Source organism: Alternaria postmessia (assembly GCF_024291825.1).
Source record: "Alternaria postmessia strain BMP 2775 chromosome Unknown scaffold_20, whole genome shotgun sequence".
Taxonomy (NCBI): domain Eukaryota; kingdom Fungi; phylum Ascomycota; class Dothideomycetes; order Pleosporales; family Pleosporaceae; genus Alternaria; species Alternaria postmessia.
Window position 1 is genome coordinate 229,285 of NW_026260093.1, and position 26,022 is coordinate 255,306.

Consider the following 26,022-nt stretch of genomic DNA (forward strand, 5'->3'; position numbering starts at 1 on the left):
ATCAAACATCTAACAGCTGGCTTCTAACTTCCCACCAATTGCGGCCCCTCGAATACCTTGTTCGGATCATAAGCCCCCTTGATCCCCGCCAGCCTCTCATAATGCTCTCCCCAGTACCGTGAGTGTGCCTCGGTGTTTGTGAGATTTGTATCAGCGTAATTGATGTACATGCCAAACTTCTCCCCTTTACTAGCCTTCTCGATCGCCTCAACCCAGCCATTCAAAAAGTCCATCATCTCCGGCTTGTACGTCGCGCTATCCGGCCAGATGCGGTCGTTAAACTGCATTTTGAACACGGTTTTGCGATGCGAGTACGATGTCGAATCAGCTGGTACAGAGGAGATAGCTGACCCTTCTCCACCGTGCATGTCGATGAGCAAGTACCAAGTGCGGTTGCGAATGTTACGCGCAGTTGTAAAATAGTAGTCTGCCAGCGCCGTCATCGCAGCGGGAGATAGTTCCTCGGGCATGAGTGACTTGGCGTAAAAGTTCTCATGGTAGTCGTAGATTTCTGGTTGGGGCAATGGGCCGTTGGAGAAGGATGTTAGGGTGTCGATCCATTTCTTTGTTGATACCGTGCCTGCGCCACGCCCGGAAAGCGGGATGTTGAGCTTGGTGAGCAGTGGGTTCATGATTGTGTCGAAAGACGTGCGGTTGCCGTAGTACACACCGGTCAACTGATTGGGGAGAAACATGCGCATGTTGAGCTCGGCGGGTTGGTTGTGCATTGTGAAATCTTGGAGGACAGTGAGGATGTTGGCTAGTTGGGAAGTGTTACTTGGGGAGAGGCTGTAGGAGAAGACGAGATTGCTCTCAGGGGCGTTGAAGGTCTTGAATTTGAAATCGGTGACGATGCCGAAGGCGGCGCCGGCGCCTCGGAGGGCCCAGAAGAGGTCGGGGTTGGATGATGGTGAGGCGGTTACTACACTGCTGTTGGAGAGGACAACAGTTGCTGAGACGAGCTGGTCGAGGGTTAAGCCGTGCAGGCGCGATGATAGACCATAGCCACCGTGAAGTGTAAGTCCTCCTACGCCGACACTGGGAGTTGTCAGTTAAGGTTACTGTCGTCACAAGGGATGAGGGCCTACCCAGGACATGTTCCATGACTGATGGCTTGTTTGCCTTGATCGTACAGTGCTAGAGCAATGTTTCCCAGTCTACCACCAGCTCCTACAACAGCTGTGTGTGCTGCTTGATCAACCGTTACGCTGTTGAAGCGTCGCATATCGACTATCAAATGACCATTCTCCCCTCCAAGACCATGTGCTCCGTAGCTGTGGCCTCCACATTTTGCAGTGACTTTAACGCTGCTCGCGACACCGCAAGATACAGCGTCCTGGACTTGCTTGACGGTTTGCGGTACAGCGTAGGAGGCCGGTACGAAAGGTAAACGAAGGTTGAAAGGCTTCACGGCTTGAGTATAGTTCTTGGTGCCTGCGGCATATACAGGAACCTGTCGAGACTCAAGACATTCGCTCAATGTCGCATTTGCGGCAGTAGTACAAGAAAAGAGAGTAGCGGCCGCAAAGAGCCATGTGTAGTAGTGCGTCATCATCTTGAAGATAAAAAGATGGCTTGGCTGCCTAGGACAAATTCATCCGCCAACATACTCGCGCTACTTAAGCATTGCTTGAATCCTAGAGGTGGATTCTGGTGATGATGAGAGAACATATTGACCCAATACACTACGGCTGAAGAGAAAGAAAAACATGAGACCAGGAGTTATCACTGCGATGAAAGGACTGGACCTGCCCAGCGAAAACCTTGTACTTCTGTTGGATCCTCCATTGGCATCGTGGAGATGCCGTGTTCCTGTCGATGCTTGTAATAACAGATCTTGCCTGTATCGCAAAAAGGACTATGAGCTACGGCAAATGTAAGGAACCGTGGCTTCAGTTTTATTTCGCTCTTGGCAAACATTGGTCGCAGAAAGATTAAGAGATGCCTCCTCGTCTATATCCAGGCACGTGTGCTGCTGCGACGTAGCCGCGTTCATGTACCGGCGCATGTCAGCGGCGTGGCAGTTACGTTCCCGGTAGACGGCAGGCCAAGAGATCTTAACATGTGTGTGTGCGAGATGAAAGACCGAAATGCAAGGCCTCTGTAATTTCTCCATGTTGATCAAGCTGGGGTCGGCAACCGGGTGAAACGTCATACCCCTGCTCGAAACATGGCTCCATATTGCGATATATTGTCCGACGTGTACCCTTTAACCGGCTTGGAAAAACATACACACCGAGGCTGAAATGCCAGCCTGCGCTTTCAGCGAAACGCATGACGAGGGCGGTTGTTTAGTCCAAGAGGGTGTAGTCAGGTGTTTCATCGTGGTAGCCTCCGAAATGTAGATCGCGTGCGCGTGACACTAAGGCAAAATAGTGGAAATATCCAAGAGCACGAGACGAACGTACAAAACGATGCTACGTCCTTGTATTTGAGGTGTACCAACAGAACAATCCTGACTCGTCACTCAGACCCGCCATGCTCACTTCACATTCTCTCCTTCTACCGCTTTTCGGTAGTGCCGCAAGTGCGGCGAACCTGTGGGCGACTCACTACTCGGGCACGATCAACTACCTGTCGTTCGAAAACAATGCCTTGACTCTAAGCAAATCGAGCCCCACAGGAAACAACTTGCCTAGTTGGATTACGTACGACAATGCCGGGAAAGCGCTGTACATTCCGGACGAGGTCTTCTACGGGGCGAGTGGAGGAAACTTGGTCTCTTTCGCCGTTGGTAACAACGGCACTGTAACCGCAGGAGGGAAGGGTTCTACGCCTCTCGGTGTTGTTGCGACAGCGCTATATGGCGGTGCAGATGGAAGGAGCTTCATCGCAAACGCTCACTAGTAAGCCAGCATCCTCCGGTAGACACCATTGGTGCTAACTGATCGACAGCCAATCTTCGCAATTGACAACCTTCAAATTGCCGTTGACCGGAGGACAGCCGCTTCAAACAATCAAGTACACTGGAAAAGGCGTGAACCCTTCTCGACAAGAAGCTCCCCACCCGCATCATGCCTTTGTGGACCCATCTGGCGACTTCTTGGTAGTACCTGACCTTGGAACTGATCAGATTCGGATCCACAAGATCGACCAGAACTCCGGAAAGCTTACAGAGTGCGCTTCTGCGAAGCCGCCTCCTGGCACAGGACCACGACACGGTGCCTTCTGGACACCATCGGCAGCTAACTCGCGCGTTCGTCGAGCAGCTGAAGGTACCACTCTCTTCATCGCCAATGAGCTTTCCAACAGCGTGTCATCATGGGCAGTGTCATACCCCTCATCAGGAGACTGCATGTCTCTGACTCTGAAGCAAACCCTGACGCCGTACCAAGGCAACGCCACCGCCGTTCGCGGTACCAAGGTCGGTGAGGTCAAGGTCAAGGGTAACTTCGTCTACATCACAAACCGAAATGACAAGAAGTTCAACGGCAACGACTCGCTTACCCAATACACCATCTCTCCCAACGGATCCCTCACATGGACAGCCAACACGTCTTCTTATGGCACGTACCCACGTACTTTTGACATCAACAAGGCTGGTGATTTCGTAGCCATTGGCGATCAGACCACTTCGAACGTAGCTATCGTACCCAGAGATCCAAAGACTGGTAAATTGGGAGAGCGCGTTGCGGATCTTCGGATTGGCGCTGCAGGCATTCCGGAGAACGAGGACGGCCTCAGCGCTGTTGTCTGGGCCGAATAGACGTCCGCTTGCTGTTTATTAGATTTCACTGTAGATAAAATTGATTGGGGTTTTTGAGGTTGCGCATACGCACGAACCGCTGATGTCCCCATTTGAGAGTGTTGTCCATCTTTGATGCCGAGTTGTGAAGAGCACGCCTCGAGTGCGCACCAGGTGCGTGACGCGCCAAGACGCTAAAGTCGCGCTCCTCGTCCCACGCGTCGAGACTCACATGATCACTCTTCGCGCATGACACAGACATCTAATGCGAAAGTTGTGGTTATCCGCGAGCTGTGGCAGAAGGAAGCGATAGAGTGGACATATTTCCTCCCACCAAGACAATTAACAACTGGCTTGAATTATACTCAGAAGATTTCTGCTATACTGCATCGCGATCAGCTGCTGGCGCCATTCCTCCAGCCAAATCTGCATCCTGCTTCTGGTACTTCTGTGGTAGCGGCCTTGACGAGATCAACGCACCAACACCGCCCTCTCTCGCCCGTCTAACCATCGAGAAGCAACTCGGCAGGCTTATACAAATCGACGCAACGCTCATCTCAACATGAAGCCAGATGAGGACATCAACAAAGTACCCTATCGCATTCATTAGTCTTTCTCTCTTCTTTTCAAGCCAAAGACAGTACTTACACGTCAAATCACTCTCCAACCCCCGCTCAATCTTCGCAACGGTAATCAGCCTCCCCACGCTCAGAAAAATGACACTATACCCTAGCACAAAAGTGCCTAGCAGCATTACTTTTCTCTGCATACTCAAATGTAGTTTCCAGATTATCGGCAGCGGCATAATTAACGCGATTAAATCCAGCACTACACTGGGCACCACGGATCCCAGTTGAATGTTGAGTGTTGGCATGCACTTCGCTCCTTCTATTCCCTTATCCCAAAAAGCTGAGACGGGTGTACATTCGAATGCGGCCGCTAGATTGAGGCCCACAAGCCAGATGACATTGAGTAACGTGTTGGCATGGACTTGGTACCTGAAATTCGGGCATGCGACGCTAAAGAGGCGGTGGTAGAAGAGTCCGACACTGATGCGGATCAATGCCATGGCGGCAGTGTAGGTTAAGTATCCGGCATACAGGACTTGCAAGCTGAAGGTCATATTGGCCGGAGGCACGGAGGTTATGTGCAGGCCGAAACCGTGGTGGAGGAGGAGGCCTGTTTGGACGGAGATTGCTAGGACGAATGGCTGGGTGACTTAGCGCATGAGGGAGAAGTGAAGGAGAGGTTGGGAGAATACCCATGCTGCTGCTGCCGTCCAGTCGTCGCTCCGGAATCCGCTGGCGTGGAGGGAGCGCGACCAGAAGCGTAGGAGGAGGACTAGAAACGTGGTGCAGGCTGAGACTACTGAGAGAATGTATACTGCTTGCCCTTTGTGCTCAGGATACATCACGATTACGCCAGATTGGCTGGCGTTATGATGCGTTACCGGAATCATGCTGATATATCTAGCTGCAATGGAAGTCGCGAAGTGTGATGCGAAGGTTTTCGGGCGCCGGAGGCCTCTGTGAATGACGGCGCTATCATGTTGGGGTGTTTGCACCTAGATGTATATACATACAGTTGGAGGCCGTACGTTACACGTCTACCCTACACAGCTGGAGTTTGGTCTTTGGGGGCTGCTTGCACGCACGTTCATTGGTGCACTGCTATAACGATACAGTCAGCCTTGCATAGAGTAGGCGCTGTCGCCCTACCACTCGGTTATATCATTGGCTACTCACGAGCCTGGAAATCGTAGATCCATCGCCGTTTCAACTAATGAGAGTTGGCCCAAGATTAGCCCATACCTGCTGCTACCACAGGCGAGAGAAAGCTACAGAACACAACAGCCTGCGAGGTCCTTTTGATAACGCTAGGCAACTGCTGCTAATGGAGTATCAATACGGTCTTCGAACTGATACAGATAACGTTGAATAAGTCTTCACCGCCGACACGCTCTCATCGTCCTCACTAGTAACCTTGAAGCTCATAGTGGCTTCCAAAGTTCTTTGGAACATCCGACCTCATAGCCAACAGCCATCTTGACAGCCCTCTGTTTCCCAGTCTTCGCGTACGCCAATGAATTCGGTATAGCATCCTCCCACTCGAATGAAAGATGAGAAGCGAACAACAGCTGTAGCGTCATGGCCCTGTTATCGATGTGTGTTCTATATGGCATCTGTGGATATTAAGCATATTTTTGGACTGATGACAGGAGTGAGTGGGACTGTGCCAAGGTTTGGCATCTAGTTGACGAGGTTCTGATGCTGCGCAAGATGATGAGCGACAGCTGATTTGAGGTGCCGCCTGTACGATGATGGTAAGTCATCCCTAGAAACCCTGTGAACTCTCACGTGCTGTAGCAAGCACAGTGGCGATATCATTCGCCTGATAGCAAGCAAATGAAGCGTCTCATGCATATAGGTACGTCCAGTCCTTGAACAGGCTTTTAACAGTCAATTCAAGTACGATGGACAGGACTTACCCAATCCAATTTACTGACAGTGTCGCTGCGCTCCCTCCGACTGCCCCACGCAATCATGCTCATATGATCAACTTGGCCATCAAGAAAATTCCCAAGAATATTATGCTACAAGACGCTGTCGTCACATTACTCCATCAAACGTCATCCATGGCCCTCGATATGTTCCTCGCTAATACAAAAGCATTTCATGTGGGATACATACCCAAGAGCAATAATAGTGATGACTGTCTCGTCATCATGAGAAGAGGTGACAAGGTACTAGTAAGCCACGTCGAATCAAGAGGCGTGTAAATATACGTATCACTAACATAAAGCGCTTAGGTTGGCCAGTATTCCAAACACAAGACCTCAGCCTTACCAGCACTTGAATTTCAAAATCTTATACGCTACTCCATCGCCTCAGATGGCGCCTGGACAATCACAGACGCTACGTACAACGATTATTTTCGTCCAAGCTGGGAAGACGTTTGGGCGGGAAGGACAGTTGACATTGGTCCTGGAGATATCAATGGCAAGACTACAGATGAGGATCTGTTTATGAGGGATCTTTTGGCTTTGCAGGCTGCGCACCACATCTTGTCGCGCAAGTTCTGGGACGACAAGACATTCATCTACTCGGCCGTGTTTTAGGTGATCTTTGAACTTGGCTATCTTGTTGTAGCTATTGGATGTTTTGCCACATCTCGACTTCGGAGTTGGAAGGGTACTGTGTAATACAAAGTTCTCGAGGATAAACGTCGGTCTGATGCTGTGCTGAAAACTCTTACTTCGCAGTTGTATTATGTAGCATTGGGTATCGCATATCAAGAAGTGTATTGAACATTCCCTTCTCTGTTAGCCTATTACTATAGGGAAATATTAACTCCGCATTTCTTCGTCTTCACCTGATTCCGATTCTGAACTCAGTTCCTCTGATAAATTGTTCATCTCTTCCGGTTCGTCGCCGTCCTTTCTTCCATACCCAATCATCTTCCCTATGACATATTTGTCTTTCATTTCAGCAAGGTCCCAGCGTCTTTCCCAAGGACTCTTCTCGAGCAGAGCTATTGTCAAGTCCCGAAGGAACCTTCTAGAATATCCAATGCTCTCCCCATCCTTCAACCAGTGACCTTGTGCTGCTTGAGCGTACATTCGTACCAACACGAGCCTTATGATTGCCCCTTTAGTCGTGTTATCGTAGACAAGACGGACGTCGGATTGGTCGGGATAGATACGAGTTTCCTCAGTAATCTCTAGCAACGCCTCTAGGACACCTCGACAAAACATTCTGCTTTTGAGCTTGAGACCTAGCACATATGCTTCGATCAACTCGTGTAAGTCGGGTTCGGGTGTCTCATCTATCCCTTCGTCATCAGAGTTGTCGGAAAGGTCTTTGACAGCAATATGACCATGATACAACCATTCGATAAGCATCGAGAATGGTCCAGGGCTGATATCATGGTGTTGATGTACTGCGATTTCCTTGCTATCGCCGGGCCAGCCTTGGCGACAGAACGGGCAGTTGACTGGTTGGTTGGTTTCACGCTTCTCCGTGTTCCACTGCTTCGTACATTTGTAGTGAAAATTATGACCGCAACCATTAGCGCAGAAGGTGAGCTCGTTGATACCGGATTCAAGCTTTGCCTTGCAGATGGGACATTCTGTGTCCACACCGAAAGGTTTGCGCTTCGGCTGAAGGTTCTTTTGGAAGAATTTAGATCTTTTGCAAAGGAGGTCTTCAGGAATGGTGAACTCTTCGTGATCTGCAACCTCGATGCGCACAATTTTGCGACCATATCTGAGAAGCGTTTAGCGATTGGTATGCTGTTAATTCCAGAGGACCTACTTGATAGCAATCTTCTTTCGAACACTGACACGCTTCTCGGCATAGGCCATCTTCTCCAGGGGTCCTTTATTCGTTGCTGGAATTGCGTGGATTAGGTCTTTAGCGAATGTAAACTCAACTGTTGAGTGGGCAATATGAAGTGAAGAGTCAAGTAGCTAGAGGATGGGTAGTCATTTATCCTTCAGTGGCGCCGCAGTTCTTCGACGCACAAAGGTTCACGAATAAGGAACACAGCAAACATAAGAATGTTCTCGTTGCAGGCAAAGATATCGTTGTTAGAGTACAGAAGTGATCGATTGATGCTATAAAGGATTCTGACTATATAGCTAGTACGCTAGTGCGTATGGAAGGTACCAACAACAACATGAGATGGCTCTTCCTTCTTCAATCGTCAGTGATTAGCCAGGGAATATAACTCGTACACGCATGTGGTCGTTCAGGTGAAGGGTAGAAGACGTGACAAATGAGTTTCATTGCTTGACAGTTGAGTCGACTAGATGCCGGTAGAGATCATTGAACACGGTAGAATAGGTAGAGACTGTTGACAAAAAGAATCACATATAGGAAGGGAAAAACAAGCTAGTTCCTGCAATAACCACTCCCTGCACTCCTACTGAAAATGACGTGACTTTGTCGTCGCTCACGGGGTCCATCTCTATGTTGAGCCTTTTCATCCACCCCTTCTTCAATGTTTCGAGATCCTCCCTCCTGGCTTTCTTGAAGAAACTGGGCTTGACCCACTCACGCCTTAAGTCGATAATGAATTCTCGGATCTCATCGTCACACTTTCGCTCTACAAAAGCCCACTCCAAAACGTACTCCATAACGTCATCCAAAGCCGTCCAGCTGAAAGGAGCTTCTGCAAAGTAAATAATGATGACTTTGGCTTTGAAGGACGGGTCTTCAACAGCGTTGGCCATAGTCCAGAGTTTGAGCATCACTAGACTGAAAGTACCATTGCTATAGGCAATCTGAGAAGGTATGCTCAGAGTGGAGGTGTAAATCCAGTCTAGATAAGTCTGAACAGCCTCAGGATCCAGGTCAGACTTCAGGTCTAAATGATTGAGCAGCGGATCGTTCTTCCAGCTAGCTCGACACATCGGGCATGTCGGTGCAGAATCTTTGTTAACGCCGGTAGTGGATTTGCGTTTCCAAGTTTCGATGCAGACTTCGTGGACGTTTTGTCCGCACTCGATGCAGAAAGATATATCTTTTACCGTAGCGTCCAAGGTCTCGTGGCAGACACAACACTCATCAATGCTGGCGATGGGCTTCCGATGTTTCTGGAGGCAGTCTTTGAAGAATCGAGAGGTGCTACATATGAGATCTAGAAAGTACGCACAGTGTCAGTATAGACGTCTGCCAAAACAGATGTGGGTAGTTGATACCTTCATGCACGGTGAAACGGCGGTCCAGGTTAGGTATCTTGAAGCGGACGATCCTGTTGCCTATGCTGCACTACGTTAACATATTACACTTGCCTGTGTGAAGGGTTGAGCGGCATACTTTACTGGTCCCAGCTTCTTAGTCGCTCCTTGAGATTCAGTGGTCGCCATGCTGACAGATGATGATGTTGGGTATTGAGAGTGCTATGGATTGAAGGGAGTAGAAGATATAGCCCTAGGAGAAGTAGATAAGACACTGGAAGGTGAGACTTAGGCCAGATGTTTGTGATCTAGAGGCGGTGGATAGTGAGACAAGGTGAGACCCAGAAAGACATGGTCTTAGGAAGTGCCAGATGAGGGATAAGAGCGTGTACGAAACAACCAAATGGGTATATTTTGCTCTTTACCTTAGCCAGTTTTCGACTTCAGGTATGGTATCTGTTCTAAGTTACGTAGCCTAACACTTTACCTTTAGGCGATATCACTGCGTGGCCAGTGCTCAACACAACGGACCCCGCGTTCGCAGAGGGTGTTGCCAGGAAATATTTCTTATACGCCGACATACCACAACTCAACACCCATGACCTCGAATTTCTTGCCATCGTCGCTCAATGGCTCGTTGCCAAACGTAGGGCAGGTGTCCGAGACGCCATTCTCGAGGTTGTCGTCTAGCCATAGACCGTAATGACCGTCCCTGTGATGCTGTTAGTCGTGTGAATCCTGGAGTATTGGTCACGTCTACTTACCCGCCACCAACACTCAGATAGCTGTGTTCGCAGAAGATCATGTAGTCATTCACCCCACTATATGGGAATGCCTTGAATCTTATCCTTTCTGGCGTGCTCGCACCGCTCTTAGTGGCCCGACCATTCTGTGGCGGCGCTAACGAATCGCCCTTTCTCTTCGGCGAGGATATGGTAGTCATTCGCACAGCGTCTGTTGTGTCTTCAGACGGTGGGGGTGGGAGGTTCATCTGCAGGTCAGAGAAACCATGGAGTATGTGCGCGCGCCACAGGAAGCATTCACCGTTGCCGTAGAATGACGTAGAGGGACGTGGGGCGTCTGAGAGGTATGCGCCGAAGATCTGTCGCCAGACGTGAGCACGCGTTCTGTATTTGTGATGACATTTGGGAACTTACACCTCCACTGCCGTCCTTGACCACAAGCACGAAGCCGCCTCTCTTTCCCCAATAATCCTCAGACTGCTTGTATAGCGTCCCTAAGCTGACGCCATTCTGTTCCAGACTGTATGCCAACTTCCACTCGTCCACCAGCTGTAGCCTTGGAGGTAGCAGGAGCCTGATCTCTTCTGCCAGCGCCGTGCTCAGGAGCTTGCCCTTTTCTCGCATGCCACCTCCCCATCCTTTCAGGCTCAGCGGTGTCAATGGCGGTGGTTGGAAAGGACTGGCTATCCGGTGTGGTGGTTGGAAGACGGCGTTCATATCTGAGGTAGTGGAGGAGACGAGACTCGCAAACGTGTTGGAGAGGGAAGATGCGGTGGACTGCAACTGCGATTGCACGTTGCCTATGCTGTTGCGATTACTGTTGGACCCCGATCGTGATTGCGCGTCTGATTTAGGACTCGTTTCCGTGTTCAGTCGTCGCAGGATGCCCGAGACTGCATAGGATACGGGATATGTGAAGTAGGAAGACGAGCGATTGGGGGTAGAGCGCTGGGGCGGCGGTGAGGTTTGTGACGACGGAGAGCGGACTGGTGGAGAAGACGGGGTATCTGATGGGTACGACATGAGCGGCAACTAATTACAATCGTAGCGATGTTCCTGAATTAATGTGGGTCGCGTGTTGGAGGTGGTGTGCTGGGGCTGTCGCAAGTCAGAGTAGCTGTGACGTTGCGCAAAATTAGTGGGCTGACAGCTGCTTGGAGCCTCACAGCGCCAGCAGCAGGAGACATGGCTGTTACATAAGCAAGCTTGTGAATGCGACGGATACATTTTCAGTCGCTATAATGAATAGCCGCCAATAGAAGGCAGGACGACGATGTATGCTTAGTGATTGCTTCACCCCTCTGGCTCCTCGATGTGTAGCTCCGCAGCCCTGACCGCTAGCATGCTAGCGCCTCCCTAGAAAGCTTGATCTCCGCTACCCGATAGGGCTGACCTCGCGTATCCATTGTGCATTTCAGAGGATTCCTATAGTCAGCTTACTGGGCTCTATCGAGTTCGAGGAGATGAATAGGCATGCTTGGTGCGATCGCGGGCATTGTCATACTTAACCCATTGTTATGTGCAGGCATCACGTTCTGCATCTCGTGGTGTGCATTGATTTAAGAAGCTATGCATCTCTAGTTGTTCTTTACTAGTCTTTACACTCTGCCATTCTCTGTCACGAGTACAGCTTGTGAGTTGTCTATGTACTCTGGACATTCTCTGTGGTCGGCTCGGGAGTCGCAGCATCCGCTTCTTCTGTTGCCGCCGCAAGATCCCTATCCAAATTCTTTTCATCTTCTACAGCCGCCGCCTCATCATCTCCATCTTCTGCATCACCCTTGAGCTTAGCACCCTTTCTTTCTGGCATAACTGCCATGAAAGCCTTGCCCCAGTCTCCAAATTCCATCCACTTGAGCATAATCTCTAGCACATGGTTCGTGACTAGGACTTGCCGACTCTTCATCTCCAGGTATTCGCCAATGGGTAATTTTGCTGTCTTGATCCCACGCTCCACAGCGCGCTTGTGACAGATGCCCTTGTGCCGGTTTTTGTCTACTAAACCACCAATTATGTAGGTGCTGTTGGGCTTCAGGTGCGTAAGAACATTGTCGGACTCGGATGAAAGATAGACAACTTCGCCTTCCTCCTCTGCAGCCTCTGCTTGTTCCTGCTCACTCGAACTGTTGGATTCTGCTGACGTCTTCAACGCACCAAGAACTTTTCCACCCTCTGGTCCTGACATCCACTGCTTGGCCTTCTCAGAGACTTCCACAAAATCTTGCTCGAAGAACTGGAAGCCTTTCCAACTCGTGTACTGTTTCGCTAAGATTCCATCGAACCGCTCCTTCATTTTGCCTCCAAAGCTGCTCAGTGCTAGGTGAGCTCTGAAGTTTGCCTTTCGGTTATCGCTGTAACACCTCGTGATTTGAAGTCCTAAGCTCTTGAGCTCATTGTCGAACATCAGCTCCTCGAAATCGCAGTCGAAGATTACTGTGATGGGTACTTGTTTTCCAGTTGCTTGTCTGGGAGGACGTGAAGGTGGTGGTCTCGGTCTCTTGCCATTCTCATCTGTAGGCATCTTCGCCCACTCTTCCCGTCGTCGCTCCTTCTTCTCTTTGACTTTTTCTTTTCGCTTCAATTTGCGATCTTCGCGTCCAGATTCCCAACGCTCGAGCCGTCTTTGCTTTTTGAGCTGGTTCTTTGACAACTTTGACTCTGCGCCTTCACCTTCAGCTGGTGTCCCGGTAGTCTCAGTAGAACCAGCTTGATTGCTATTCTCCGCAGCCACGGGTAGTTGTTCGTTTGGTGTTGGTATGGCAGCTGCGTCCGCCACGTCCACATCACCATCCGCATGTTCCAGCTTGCGCATCTTCGCAGGACGCTCTTCAGAATCCATTATTTCGTGGTCGTCCATCGATTAGAGAAATTAGGTCGTGATGCCTTTTGTCCACTCAGCATCGACAAAATTATGCTCACTCACTCCTTAGCGTGCCAAGCCAGATCCCTGTCATCGCGGCTTCCCGAGCTCGAACCTCACTTCACGTCTCCGCATTGACGACACCTTGGAACCCCAATTGAGCCACGAACAAATCGCCCAACATGCCGCAGGATATGCCGCCAACGGGCGGCTACAGCCCCGTACAATACAAGCGCAACTTGCCCGTACGAGGCTTCCGCCCCGCCGCATACCTTTTCGGAACCGCGGCGCTCATGACATACGGATTCTGGAGGGTTGGACAGGGAATCAGGGAGCACAAGTACGCGCATGCTCGAAACTGGACACGGCGACGTCCTGTAATATGAGGGGGAGTGCTGACAGATCACAGCGAACTCGCGCGCGAGAAGATGTGGGCGCGGATACACCTCATCCCAGCACTGCAGGCCGAAGAAGACCGGGACCAAGTACGAAGACATTTGGCGGACAAGGCGAGGGAGAAGGAGCTACTTGGCACAGAGACCAAGGTCTACAACAGCGACAGGTACGTGCTTGAAGACATGGCTTCTCACAGTACATTGGCTAATCATCTGATGACAGATTCGTTCGACCTACATTCGCAATCACCCCCGAGCACGAGACGAAATAGAGTGGCATACCGCTTTGTACGTGTATATACAAATTCAGAGGTCGTTGGCAAGACCAGGCTCATAGTGCCAATGCCTAAAGAACTGCTGTCTCCAAACGGAATCCTTCTTTGTGTTTGAAACTATGACGCAGACCACGCTCTCTAGACTCCAGAACAACGGAACTCTGGTTCTGATAGGGCCACTGCTTGTGCATCCACCTAGTCACAATGTTTTCGACCCTGCTGACTATGTCACACACTGTAATAGGGTCTAGTTTAAAGTACGGCTCGTAGACGTTGCAATTCTTAGTTTCACGACAACTCACAGTGACACCCTAGCGCGCTCCATCGCGCTGTACCTCACGCCCTGTGAGGCGCTACCTCCCGTATACACTTTACACTTTCACCAATTGCACACCACCTTCACGTTCCTCTTCCATACATCAGCTTCACTGACCGTCCTCATTAACACTTCAACCGCACCTTGAATACCAATCCTCGACCAAGTTTTGAAGACATCACAGCTCAACCATGTCTTTCTTTACTAACATGCTCCAAGGTTTCACGAGCACAGCACCTATCCGCACAAACTCTCCGCCACATACAAGCGGCAATGTCATCCCCAGCCAAATTGACGACGAAGACTGGGAGATTGTCAACCCACACGAAGCTGGTGTCTCTTACTACGACCGCGTCACACTTCTCCTCGGTCCTCGTCAAGAGACGCGCCATCAGATCCTCCTCGTCGACATACCTAAGTTTTCTAAACTTTTGAATAAACTCAAAATGCACGCGCCATTACGCCGCACCATACATCTCTCCTTCATCGACCTATCGATGGTAAAATTGTACCTCAATTCCCAGTCTATATCCGCTGATGCAATGGCCATTGAGTTGTCCTGGATAGACATCATCAAGCTAGCTGCCACGGCCAATACGTTCCAGGACACCGTCATCGAAGATAGGGCACTCGCAGCGCTGACGCAAAAGGCTACTGTAGCACTCTCGCCTGGTAATGCAGTATCACTCTTCAAGGAGGAAGACTTTGCATTTGCCTACACATACCACACCGAGACGGGCAACAGGGACAAGCTTATCAGGACGCTGCGTGATGTTCAACAAATGGACGAGCGTGAATCTGATATACCTGTGGTGAAGCTGCCAAAGGCTAGAGATGTGAAGCCGAAGCCGGAGGAGGTCAAGCAGAAGGTTTCGGATACCAAGTACAGTAAGAGTGTGTTGAAGGATAAAGGATTGAGCGCTGCAAAGAAGGAGGGAGATGACAGGGTGCACCCGATAAGGCAACCAACCGTGCCACCTAGCATCGAAGCCTTGAAGCGCGGGGATGCGAAGAATTTCGTTTGGTGCTGACAGAAGGGACACAAGCACCAAGGAGTGGCAGATGTCATGCTGTGTTGACACCTGAGAAGAAGCATGTCTCCCAACAGAAGATATACTGAGGTTTGTAGTAGATGGACAGATTATCTTCCCTTTTGGAACTTAACTTGCCTACGACGTTATGAATGCCTCCAGAGAAGTTAATGATACCACAAACTAGATGCGTAAACTATTTCCCTCCTTTTCACATCTCGAGCATAAACACGAGCCCTCAAACCACGGCCACAACATCTCCTGCCTTTGCTCCATCGGAATGCGTCGAACATTCAGGTAGCTACAGAACAACTCCTCACCCTTTGCAATAGGCTTGATGGCAAAGAAGCTCACAGTTGTACTTCCGTTCTCCCTTCTCCACTCTACATTCGGTTCGCAGCTGTGGTTGAATAGTGGTAGATGCGGCGTGATTTCGTCGACGAAGCCAAGTCGCGGGTCGGGAGACCCAGCTTTATTGTTCGCTAGACGAGTCCAGATCGAGTGTAAGATGTCCGTATCGAAGTTACGATTTGTGAAGATATCGACGCCAAGTTGTTCTAGGATCTTGATCGGAACAATGACTGACTCATTGAGAGTGAACACATCAAGATGCTCTTTGTTGGCAAGAGGCTTCAGACGCGCAATCAGCGGGTGATCTAGCGGTGAATGATCAATACCAGATTGGACGCATGTCGCCAGTAGCCGCAACATGAGAAGGGATCGTAGAGGCGAAGCGTTGTGCGTCAAGCCCTTGGCGGGTTTCTGGAGCCACGTAAAGTCTTTACCGCAGATGACTTTGTGATAGGTGTTCATTGCGAGATTGAGGCATGCTGCTGAGCAGTAGCTTTCAGCGCAGCATTCTGCCTGTGTTGGATTTTCCGGTAAGCGCGCGTAGCAATTACAGCAGGAGTCCGAGGATGGTGTACTACATATACCGGTAGCGGTTCGATCTGTAAGTATACATTCGCCAGCTTGTACTTCGCGAGCTGCGAACATGCCTAGCATGTCTTCATTCGAGTCCTTGGCCAAGCTACTTTGGCCCAGATAGCACGTTGCCTCTGTTTCGCCCCCTCGAAGCTCCTGATTAACGAGCTTCACGAGTTCTGGAGCCCTTCTGAGATGGCGTTCAATGGTCCATGGATACTCTACAGCGAGTACTCCACCATCTCTTATCCTATCTCTGAGCTCGAAAGATGTACCACCCAATGGTATAGCAGCCTCTTCTTTCCGCTTTAAGAGCTCACGTAATTTAGCAAGTCTCTTTCGGGTTTCTTCCTGCCGCCGCGGATCTGCATCGATTGCTGATTCGTCTAGAATTTCTGCTGCATCCCATTGGCAATGACAAGCTTGCAAAGCAGCTTCAAGCAAATTGTAAATGTGCGCCCTTTCTTGGTCGTTTCCAGGAGCTCTTTTCTCAAGAACCTTGGCTTTATACGCGTCAGCGACAGCAAGTTCGGGAAACCCAAGGATCATCATGCAGTTTCCTCGGCGTGACCAGGCATTGAAGTCGTAGGGTTGGCGTGCAATGCGCTCATTGTAGCTGTCGAGCGACTGCAGAGCTTCTCTGACCACACTGAGGTGTGATCGACTAGAAGCCAAAAGATCGATGGGCGGACCTGCTCCGGGGCGATAGATGGACGGCACCCAGCGCTGTGACAGTCCTCCATCTGTCGAGTCTGCGCATACGTTTGCGCTCGCTGGCGAAGCGAGACCTGTACTTTCCATTCCTAGCTGTATTCAGAGCCAAAGGCACTGGACGTCCCATGCCCATACTTCCTGTCAGTCCCGTGGAAGGGACGTGCACAGAGGTTGACGATGTTTGACGTCATCGCGGAGAGGATGCGGTTCACCTCGGCGCACAACCACCCCTCCACCACCAACACTATGGACTAAACATCCATAATACCCTAGAACGGAGAACACAAGCCTTTATTTATGGACAGCGAACAGAGTAGGCACATATTGCGACGCAGATTGTGCTGGCTGAGTAGCGCGTCAGCTTCGGAGTAATACCCTCCGACTGGACTCTGGGCGAGGCTGAGCATAAAGCGGTCTACAGTTCTCGACCAAACAGCAGGTCACTCGAAGAAGGGCGCATCGTGGTATGTTCAGGAGAGTAGGGTCAGCCTGGCATCCTCTGTTGGCTAATGTTTAGAACCTCGAGTCCGCGTACCCTACTATGGACAAGCTACATCAAACCTAGCAAGGCGAAACAAGTGGAGGCCAGTAGCTACACGTCGAAATGCCTCGGTAAACCCAAGGAACTCAACACTGCACGCCCCTGTCCTGCACGCCCCTGTCACACACGATAGGGAGAATTGATACGAAGATGACAGGCTCATTCGCTAAGCCTTATGGCCAAGAGAATCATACTGCTTTACAGGCAAGCTTGGTATTGCTTCTAAGAACACTGTTCTACGGAAAAGACTGTACAATATCTAAGATCGACCGGACTCCCGCAATGTTTATCTGCCATCACCAATGTTGCATCGATTACTACGTATCTAGCAGTAATCGGCAATGTTGTAAGTGGGGTATATGTGGCTAGTTCTGCACGCCGGACTGCCACCCTTGACGTAAAGCTTAGTCGCTGATTGTATGTCAGATTGTCTTCATGTGATTTTCAGCCTTGTTACTTACAATCTACCGGAAGATCCTTTCGTGGCTGCCTCACAATAGTCTGGCTCTTCTCACCCGGCGTGAGGTCATTCTCGCATTCAATCTGCTCGTTACCTCCGCTGACAGTTGTGCTACCAGTCCACAGGTCAATGTGGTGGATGCCAGCGTCCCAGTCGGTAGTGCATTGAGCGCAGTAGTCCTCGAAACGAAGATACTTCTTCGTGTATGGGTCGTAGATGATTTCACATTGTGTGAATTCGCCAGGGGCCGAGGCAAATGTCAAGGGGTCGGCATAGGTACCTGTACCGCCAGCCTTGTAGCCGCGGCCGCAGTCGTAGGCGGTGGCCGGACCGGGAGGATCGTTATCTGCAGGATTGAAGATACAGAGTCAGTTTATGTCTCATATGCATTTCATACAGTCAACCTACCTGGGTATCCGTAAAAGGTGTGGGTGACCTTGGAGACTTTGGAGCAGCCCAAAGCCGCAAGGCTGAAGGAAGACAATGCGACAAGTACTGAGGCGCGCATGTTTGATGATTGGGAAAAAGACAATGATCTTTGTGATCTTTGTGAGCTTTGTTATGATCTGGAGTCTTTCTCAAGCTGGTCAGTCATCTTTTATACTCTGTGTCTAGCAAGGCGGTAAGGCTTTCGTGAAGAGGCTACGGAACTCCAGTTTAGTCCACGTCTAGTTCTCACGATCACAAACCCGTTTCTGGACGAGGCGCTGAATAGACTGGGGCCGCATCATCTACAATTAGAAGATCACCACGCGTAGCCTACGCTTTGGTGGGTCGTCGTAGCTCGAGGGGGCTCTTTTCTTCGTATTTCACAGATTTTTATGTAAAGTGCTTGCTTTGTCACGATATGCTTGCCTTCATGATGCATGAAGCTGACGAAGCTGAACAGATGGTGTGCGACTAATTAATGCGAACCTTTTCCGTGGAGCAAGACTAGACATACTAAGAGGCGGGAGCGTCCCGTCTCGGGGTCGACCGCCGCTGCAGCCAATCGACGCACGCGTAGACATCTTGTGGCGCTGATGACGCATCATTCTGGTATCACAAAACACCGAAAGCGGTTCCTGCATCGCAAGATTGCTCGGAATGGCTCGACTTCAGCTTCTGTATTCACGCACCACCTACGTATGTGTATGTGTACGGCCTACGATAGGCTATTGGTGATGGGGCCGATCAGGCTGGCCTGTTGTTTTGCAGCGATCGTTTCTTGTTGCATCACAGCCTTGTGAAGATGCAGCAAGTTTCCTAACTAGACAGTGGAGCCGCATTTACGAGCAATAAGCCCCGGCCCACCTCTTGAGTCGCCTACTGCAACGCCTTTCGACTCGCGTCTATCAGCGGCACTCACATTCAGCAAGCCCTCAGACTTCACAAGATCATGCCGTATTCTAGCATCAGTTCTTGGATGGCTTTCAGCCTCGCCTCAATTATAGTTCTTATTCAAGTCGCTTCCAGCTCGAGAATCGCGACGTTTACGGACGGGCAGTGCAAGAATGCGTTCCAAAGTATCAATGCAGAAAATGGCGTAAGTGTACCTATACGAACTGCATGTGAGACACAGACTGACTTCGCCCTCCAACAACTAGTATCCTAATGGTACTTGCACTCGATTGGCCGACCAGGGAAAATACGAGAGCTTTCAGGTCGTAGGTCTTGATCCAGGCTGCAGTGGTAAGTCGTTGCGTTGTACTTTTATAGAAAAGTTGCACTTACTGAAAACACTAGCTACCATCTACGGAGCCGATAGCGAAGAATTCGTACCATGCTCTTCGACAGTCCTCCAGTTCGCTCAGATAGCCGAGTGCTATAACTCGTCTTTCGTCTATTACAGCGTCGATGCTTGTACACCACCTGATCAAATATCGTCGTCGTCGCTGATTGCAACATCATCGTCCTCCCCATCTTCGACCCCATCTTCTAGTGCAGTGAGCGGACCCAAGAAGAACAACACTGGTGCTATAGCTGGTGGTGTAGTTGGTGGCGTGTGTGGACTTGCTCTCATCGCTGTCGCTATCTTTTTACTTCTACGGCGTAAGAAGAAACGGGATCAAGTGCCAGAGATACCCTCCGACGAGCGACGAGAGGTTGGTGGAAGTGCAATTACTGAATTGCCACATGAAGATCGAAAGCAAGAGATGGATTCCAAGAACATAGCACCTCAGGAAATCGGTGCCAAGCCTAGCGTGGAAATACCACCCGCTGAGCTGCCAGGCGACGATGTTGCTCAGGATTCTCAGTACATACCTGACTCTCAGCTCACTATCGGTGAGAAGCGCTAAGATCATTGGAGATAATTCCGCAAAAGAACGAAAGTGTTAAGGAGTTGAGAGGCGTGAGTATAGCTTCAGGGTCCCAGGATATGTTGTGAGAGTAGGTCGAGGCCAGTCGAATGTAACATCTCAATTCAACTAGGAGTATCCGTCAGGTTCAGGAAAGGTTAGCTAACTGCCAATTCTATCCTTTTAGTGCGCGTCTAGTATACCGCTAAGAAGTGGTCCAGAAACAGGGCTGAGGGATATCGTCTTCTTCACACACTACCACACAAGTGCACGTAAGGTGACATTGCGATGGTGCATCCATACAGTCATTCCGCAACAGTAAGTCAGTGGACCTGTACCTTCAATTCCTCGACAGGATGCCAATCCAATCGTGCGTTCAGGACGGCGACCCCGCATGCGATAAGCCTCGCGGACACAACTCCGCCGCATCACACATGATTTCAACCTTGTCAAAAGACTACCATCAGCCGCACAACGCTATATGTGAAGCTTGATGACTCTGTATATAGTTACATTCTTCAGCTAACCGTGAAGCATCTGCCAAGCATACACTAGACAAGAGTGACCTTTCCTCAGCTGCCTTGGGTAAAGCCACCCTTAGGTCTTTGTAGTAATTGACAAGGAACTTACACAACAAGATACTAAAAAGATAAACTCTCTGGCGCAGCATGGAATGGCTGTTCATGGCGTGGCTGAAGATGAGCGCCACTATCGAGATACATCGTACAGTCTCGACTCCAATTGCTTGGCTGGGATACATGTATGCGGCAAGAATGCACGAAACATGTATAAGAGTGACCTACATTGAGTCCAGCTTCTGAACTCATCCTACTAACAATAAGACAAGATCTCAGCATCACATCTCTTCGATCACAGCCATCTCTCTCAGTTGCATCTTCACGTATTCACCAGTCAATCTCTTTACCATATTCCACGACTAGTCTCTAGAATGCAGTCCATACAAGATAAGGTGAACAAACTGACCAGGCTCCCATCTCCTTCGCAGCGAGCTCCCGATCTTGCAAGTGGCCGCGTTCGCCTGTATCAAGATTTCAACTGGAATAGCAACAATACCGAAATCAACATCCACGATGGTTACTCCCAGAAGAGCCGCCATCGAGTAGACCAAAGGCTGTTCGACAAAGCTAGTTGGATTGCATTCAATTTGCCGGTCGGGACCGTCCTTACGTTCATGGACCACCTTCCAAGTGTGCCCGCCTCGGGGAAGTACGCAGACCTCTCTGATGCCGGCCGTACGCTCGACCTCATTGGGACCGGACAAACCGAAGGCGTGGATCTCGATCGGTTGCAGATGAATGACAAGATATCGCAATTCTTTTGGCGCACGGTTGACCTGAATCAAGGCGCAATCGAGCTTTTCGACGACCAAGACTTCACGAATAATCGTGTTACCATATGTGTGTCGATTCCAATTCCAGCAGGTCGGCTTTTGACGGCTAACATATCCATGTGCTGTAGTCTTGAGCGAGTGGGCCCCTAAAACCCTCCACACCATGGATCGATGGTGGATAAACGATAGAACAACGTCCCTACGATGGAAAAGTCTGGATCGCGAGTCTGTTGAGCTCTTCGACAATCCAGACGGCAGAGGCGAGAGCTTCAACAGGATCATGGGCGGTGGCGAAACCCGAGAGGTCCGGAAGCTACAGGATTTCGGCTTCAACGACCGAATAACAGCATTCAGATGGAGCAACATCAAGCCAATATACGAGGTCGTCCAGCCTGTAGTTATTGCAGAGACCGACCAGGATGTGGATCAATCAATCTATGAGGAAATATGGGCGAAGAATCTTGGCGACGAACAAGCCTTGGTGGCCATTAAATTCGCCAAAGAATACACGATCTCGGTACGTTTTGGATGTAAGAAATGTCTGTGAGACGTACACTGATCTTATACTTCCCTTTCATAGATCACCACAACAGTGAGAGATACATACGCCACTGGTGTGGCCGCCGAGTACTCTGTATCTGGCAAAGCAGGCATTGGTATTGTTGAAGCTACAGTAGGATGGAAGGTGGCAGTCAAATTCGACTACGAGCACGAAACCTCCAAATCTACGAGTGTGACAACCACACTGACTGTAGGCATCGATCACTCCATCATGGTACCCGCTCGTAGCAAGAAACTTGTCTATGTTACCATTCACAGGAGCAAGGTCAACTCGAAGACGTACACTACCAAAGCCGAACGTTGGTACAATGAACGTCTTACTGGATCTCATCAGAGCAACAGAGACGGCCAAGAACTTTGGAAAAGGGATGAGACGGTGCAAATTACTGTTGACGGTGGTTTGCAAGGCAAGACAGAGATAGTTTTAGGCGAGACAAAACCGTTGTAGCAAAGGCGTAATGCATGGTTTGTTGTCACCAGATATGGCGATAGTGCATAGAGTTCTTACATGGGTAGAGTAATGCAATGGCTATTATGTTTCACCTAAGGTCAGACCTCAATGACGACTATCCAATGCAGTCGGTATACCATACACCAACACGCCAAAACTCCATGCGACAACCTGAGCAGAAATCCAAGCTCACTGAAGTCATCTATGTCGGCCGCTTGAAAGGATGCGCCTCAGTATTCAATACCCAATCATCCAAGCTAATCAGATCCTCTTCCGCAAACAACAAGTAGAAGTACTTCAGCGTCTCCGCTAGCCAAAAACTCTCCATCTCATCGTTGAGCTCCGGCGTCAGTTTGGTAACGTCGTCGATGGCTGAGTTACCAAACTCAGTGGCTGTATGTTGGTCGATGGCGAGGAACATACGCCATCCTGCATCGCGCCAGTGTGAATCGCCAGTTATGCGGTACATGTACCAGACGGACTCTATGGCTTCGGGGCTATCCAGATGTTAGCGACTAGATAAACCTTGTCGTGAAAGTAAGTGACTCACCGGAGGATGTAGTTCTTGGCCCCAATCCTCGTGACACCCGGTGGCAGACGGTCCTCTTGAATTCTGTTCTGCACATAATCTTCGTGGTTCATGACTGGCTGTGGCGAATAGACGTATGGGAAGTTGGGCAGCGTAAGACTAGCCTGCGGCGCAAGCTCCGCAATGTTCGAATCAGGTTGAACTTTGGTGGGTGGCCCCTCGCCTTCCTCGGACTCGCCGCCCATGACCGACTCGTGGTCCTGCGAAGCGCTCGCTGATGCAGACGCAGACGCGATCACGGATGACATGTGTGCAATCTCTACATCGTCTACGTGTTCGATAATTTGACGCTTATCCAGCGTATCTGCGTAGACCAAGGAAGACGTGGCCTGGGCCTCAACCGCAGCAGCTACAACAGGGGTAGGCGGTGCGGTCATCGCAGCAAGTTCTGCCTCATACCATGATGAAGCGGACGCAATCTGCGACTCGTACACTTTGCGCTGCTCCTTGTAGGTTTCTATTCGGGACTCATATCGTGGATCGATGTACTCCCAGTACGCTGTTTGGTTCCATGTACAGTCTTTCCTGTCTTCACATGGAGCAACCTCAAACGATTCCGGCATGATGCCGGTCGGAGTCATGCTGTAACTCCAGACGCAGCCCTCTGTAAGCTTCTTTGCGATCTCAAGATCCTCAGGGCGGTCGAATAGCTTTGCGCCCATGCCGAACATACCACCAGCAAAACAGGTGAGATGTGCGTTTTCAGCAGTTAGGTCACCCGCTTTGGTAGCATCGATATTGGATGGGACGTTTAGCTTGCCAGAAAAGAGAATGTCTTCCCCCTTCGGTAGCATTGGTCGAAAAATCAGATGTTTCTTGACGACATCCATCGACTGTTCGTACATGGTCCGGTACTTCTCAATCTGGCCACCAAGAAGCAAGTACTGCTTGGGCAGATATTCGTACGTAGAGTCCGACATACCGCCTAGCGTGAACTCTTCGCGTCCGTAGCTGGAGCTTGATACAAAACCTTGGGGTATGCATTCTGGGGGCGTCGGCTTAGCGTAAGAGGCGGACGAAGTCGAAGAGGCGACCTGAGCATCCAGCACCGCTTTCGGTGGTTCAGACTCATCGATATCGAGCTGTCGCTTTTCCACTGCACTGCTGTCCCAATCCTTGATCTTCGCCTTTCCAGCGGTACCGGGAACCACGGAGTCTTCCTTGGCAGCTGTGTCAGCCGGCACATCATCTTGCGCAAGCACGACAGGGTCCGGCAAGTCTAATGGTACGTATTTCTTGCCTTCTGGAGAAAGCATCTCGGTAGGGGAGGGTGTAGCAGGCTCAGCAACAGTTGACGACAGGTCGTCAAGATAACCTGCTGGAGCTTTGAGAGGCGCCTGGGGAGGCATATCGATATACTGTCTTCCGCATCCGGAAGCATCCAGATATGTTGGCCACATTCCAGGGAGTTGAGTCTTCCCCTGAAATTCCTCCAGGTTGTCCGTGATGCGTGCAATGGCATCGTAGTACTTGTGTTCTCCTGTGAGCTGCGCGAGTCGAGTGAATTCCATAGAAAGTGACCCTATCTCGGCCAGAACAACATGTGCGCTAGCACGGTGCTGTTGAGACGCGAAATCAGGCCTCCAGTAATAATACGTCTCAGGCATCCGGTTGGGTGTGTCAAACGCGCTTATAAGAATTTCGGCGAGCTCTACCGCCTTGGCTAGCAGATTCTTATACTTCTTGTCGCTCAAATCGTAGGCAGCCAGCAGCCCACCAAGATAGCGAATAGTTGTTTCGAACAAGGGGATATCAGCGCGCGGGGTCGTGGTGAAATCGATCCTGTCCACTGCCTTTACAGCCTCTTCGAACTCATCCTTGAGCCCCATTATCCACAAAGTGTCAAGGGCGTCTACCAACGTTGCACCCCAGTGGGCAAAGGGATCTCTGAAAGTACCAGACTGTGGCCGCAGCTCGTCGTGTAACCAGGCATTTGCCTTGTATCCTTCCCAAGACTTCTTTGCTACACTTCTGATCTTGTCCAGTTTTGCGATCCTTTCGGCCTTTGCTGTCGCATCTTCCGGCTTGAACTTGGCTTGAATCTTAGGTATGGATTTCGGGGTGCCAGACGGCAGCTTGATGAGCGATTCGGCGGCAACGGGGAAGTGTTCGGGAAGTTTCGTCCAGTGAATGGCATCAATAATTGATGATGGTTCCAATGCGTTGTCCGCAATAACGGGCTGGCCATGTGGTTGTGGTCGAATGGGTGTAGGGATAGAGGGCTTCTGTTGCTGCTCGGTGACAGCAGGGCTCAATGTTGACGAAGGAGCCGGTGTCTTCACAGGAGGCGGCGTCTGAAGTGACTGCGGAGTACTAGCTGCGGGTACATCTAGCACCAGACTTCTCGTCTCATGTGCCACAGCGGGACGCGGAGGAGTGTCCTCCTGTGGAGCCTTCTCAGCATCGCTTTTCAGGCCAGCTGAGCCAACGGCGTTCGATGCAGCTTCTCTCCATGCCGCCGCGCTTGAACCCCCAAATTTGTATAGCGCTAGTACAGCAATAACAGCAAAGACAAGGAAGGCGCGGTAACGTCGATATCGAAACATGGTGGAGGGAGCGTGGGAGAATCGAAAGGCGGGTATCGCGAGCGCTTCGTCGCCGAATGAGGAATGGAAGCGTGGAAGGAGTGTATCGCGTCGCTATGTTGTCGCTGCCATCTGAGCGCGAATGTAGTGAAAGGAACAGGAACTCGAGCCAACAGAAAGTGAACGACTGGCAGGTGGCTTGTCTTGTTTCCAACAGTCTTGGCTCTCGACACAGCAGCTAGCGTATGCACGCCCTGGAGATCTCTCGATGGGTCCGTAGCAGATCTTTCGCTTTACAATTTCGCGAAAGAAATATGTGAGAGATAAGCATTCAAAACAAATACGGAATGACATTCTTTATAAGACATATACACGTTGCCGTCACTTTCCACATGGCATCTTCTAACTTTAAGATGCTCTGCGCTCCCGCACGCGAGGCCACGCCCCCGCACCAGAACAGCATCCGTCCTAGCCGAACGCTAAATTTAAGCTTAAATTACCCTGGCCAAAAAGGGGTCCAGCATTGGACATCTCTGCATATGTTTCAGCTGTGCAGAACGCGTTTCAACCACGAAGTCTGTCTACACATGTGTTTGACAGACGATAAAATTGGACCCCAAGTTCCTACGATCAAAGTATCAA

At 50.3% G+C, this 26,022-nt stretch overlaps 14 protein-coding genes across 14 annotated transcripts; 6 read left to right on the forward strand and 8 right to left on the reverse strand.

Moving 5' to 3' along the window:
- Positions 1–23: 23 nt before the first annotated feature.
- J4E82_004325 (uncharacterized protein) lies at positions 24–1,555 on the reverse strand (the record flags this gene model as incomplete). The annotated part of the gene is made up of 2 exons (XM_051730604.1): positions 24–1,038; positions 1,089–1,555. The coding sequence occupies 2 exons, from the start codon at positions 1,553–1,555 to the stop codon at positions 24–26; spliced, it is 1,482 nt and encodes a 493-aa protein (XP_051589653.1).
- A 923-nt stretch (positions 1,556–2,478) lies between these two features.
- Positions 2,479–3,706, forward strand: J4E82_004326 (uncharacterized protein; the record flags this gene model as incomplete). Its single annotated transcript, XM_051730605.1, has 2 exons — positions 2,479–2,846; positions 2,896–3,706. 2 exons carry the CDS (start codon positions 2,479–2,481, stop codon positions 3,704–3,706), a joined length of 1,179 nt encoding a protein of 392 aa, XP_051589654.1.
- Positions 3,707–4,064: 358 nt separating this feature from the next.
- Positions 4,065–5,096, reverse strand: J4E82_004327 (uncharacterized protein; the record flags this gene model as incomplete). Its single annotated transcript, XM_051730606.1, has 3 exons — positions 4,065–4,279; positions 4,334–4,895; positions 4,947–5,096. The coding sequence occupies 3 exons, from the start codon at positions 5,094–5,096 to the stop codon at positions 4,065–4,067; spliced, it is 927 nt and encodes a 308-aa protein (XP_051589655.1).
- A 909-nt stretch (positions 5,097–6,005) lies between these two features.
- On the forward strand, positions 6,006–6,803 carry J4E82_004328 (uncharacterized protein; the record flags this gene model as incomplete). The annotated part of the gene is made up of 2 exons (XM_051730607.1): positions 6,006–6,008; positions 6,495–6,803. The coding sequence occupies 2 exons, from the start codon at positions 6,006–6,008 to the stop codon at positions 6,801–6,803; spliced, it is 312 nt and encodes a 103-aa protein (XP_051589656.1).
- Positions 6,804–7,031: 228 nt separating this feature from the next.
- J4E82_004329 (uncharacterized protein) lies at positions 7,032–9,392 on the reverse strand (the record flags this gene model as incomplete). Its single annotated transcript, XM_051730608.1, has 4 exons — positions 7,032–7,950; positions 7,999–8,153; positions 8,643–9,281; positions 9,387–9,392. The coding sequence occupies 4 exons, from the start codon at positions 9,390–9,392 to the stop codon at positions 7,032–7,034; spliced, it is 1,719 nt and encodes a 572-aa protein (XP_051589657.1).
- Positions 9,393–9,932: 540 nt separating this feature from the next.
- J4E82_004330 (uncharacterized protein) lies at positions 9,933–11,131 on the reverse strand (the record flags this gene model as incomplete). Its single annotated transcript, XM_051730609.1, has 3 exons — positions 9,933–10,077; positions 10,130–10,467; positions 10,523–11,131. The coding sequence occupies 3 exons, from the start codon at positions 11,129–11,131 to the stop codon at positions 9,933–9,935; spliced, it is 1,092 nt and encodes a 363-aa protein (XP_051589658.1).
- A 619-nt stretch (positions 11,132–11,750) lies between these two features.
- On the reverse strand, positions 11,751–12,965 carry J4E82_004331 (uncharacterized protein; the record flags this gene model as incomplete). The annotated part of the gene is made up of 1 exon (XM_051730610.1): positions 11,751–12,965. One exon carries the CDS (start codon positions 12,963–12,965, stop codon positions 11,751–11,753), a length of 1,215 nt encoding a protein of 404 aa, XP_051589659.1.
- Positions 12,966–13,150: 185 nt separating this feature from the next.
- J4E82_004332 (uncharacterized protein) lies at positions 13,151–13,635 on the forward strand (the record flags this gene model as incomplete). Its single annotated transcript, XM_051730611.1, has 3 exons — positions 13,151–13,308; positions 13,378–13,530; positions 13,587–13,635. 3 exons carry the CDS (start codon positions 13,151–13,153, stop codon positions 13,633–13,635), a joined length of 360 nt encoding a protein of 119 aa, XP_051589660.1.
- Positions 13,636–14,145: 510 nt separating this feature from the next.
- On the forward strand, positions 14,146–14,985 carry J4E82_004333 (uncharacterized protein; the record flags this gene model as incomplete). Its single annotated transcript, XM_051730612.1, has 1 exon — positions 14,146–14,985. The coding sequence occupies one exon, from the start codon at positions 14,146–14,148 to the stop codon at positions 14,983–14,985; it is 840 nt and encodes a 279-aa protein (XP_051589661.1).
- A 183-nt stretch (positions 14,986–15,168) lies between these two features.
- Positions 15,169–16,710, reverse strand: J4E82_004334 (uncharacterized protein; the record flags this gene model as incomplete). Its single annotated transcript, XM_051730613.1, has 1 exon — positions 15,169–16,710. One exon carries the CDS (start codon positions 16,708–16,710, stop codon positions 15,169–15,171), a length of 1,542 nt encoding a protein of 513 aa, XP_051589662.1.
- A 779-nt stretch (positions 16,711–17,489) lies between these two features.
- Positions 17,490–18,132, reverse strand: J4E82_004335 (uncharacterized protein; the record flags this gene model as incomplete). Its single annotated transcript, XM_051730614.1, has 3 exons — positions 17,490–17,575; positions 17,626–17,970; positions 18,033–18,132. The coding sequence occupies 3 exons, from the start codon at positions 18,130–18,132 to the stop codon at positions 17,490–17,492; spliced, it is 531 nt and encodes a 176-aa protein (XP_051589663.1).
- A 1,012-nt stretch (positions 18,133–19,144) lies between these two features.
- On the forward strand, positions 19,145–19,903 carry J4E82_004336 (uncharacterized protein; the record flags this gene model as incomplete). The annotated part of the gene is made up of 2 exons (XM_051730615.1): positions 19,145–19,149; positions 19,372–19,903. 2 exons carry the CDS (start codon positions 19,145–19,147, stop codon positions 19,901–19,903), a joined length of 537 nt encoding a protein of 178 aa, XP_051589664.1.
- A 949-nt stretch (positions 19,904–20,852) lies between these two features.
- Positions 20,853–22,263, forward strand: J4E82_004337 (uncharacterized protein; the record flags this gene model as incomplete). The annotated part of the gene is made up of 3 exons (XM_051730616.1): positions 20,853–21,321; positions 21,383–21,771; positions 21,835–22,263. The coding sequence occupies 3 exons, from the start codon at positions 20,853–20,855 to the stop codon at positions 22,261–22,263; spliced, it is 1,287 nt and encodes a 428-aa protein (XP_051589665.1).
- A 205-nt stretch (positions 22,264–22,468) lies between these two features.
- J4E82_004338 (uncharacterized protein) lies at positions 22,469–25,401 on the reverse strand (the record flags this gene model as incomplete). Its single annotated transcript, XM_051730617.1, has 2 exons — positions 22,469–22,763; positions 22,817–25,401. The coding sequence occupies 2 exons, from the start codon at positions 25,399–25,401 to the stop codon at positions 22,469–22,471; spliced, it is 2,880 nt and encodes a 959-aa protein (XP_051589666.1).
- Positions 25,402–26,022: the final 621 nt, after the last annotated feature.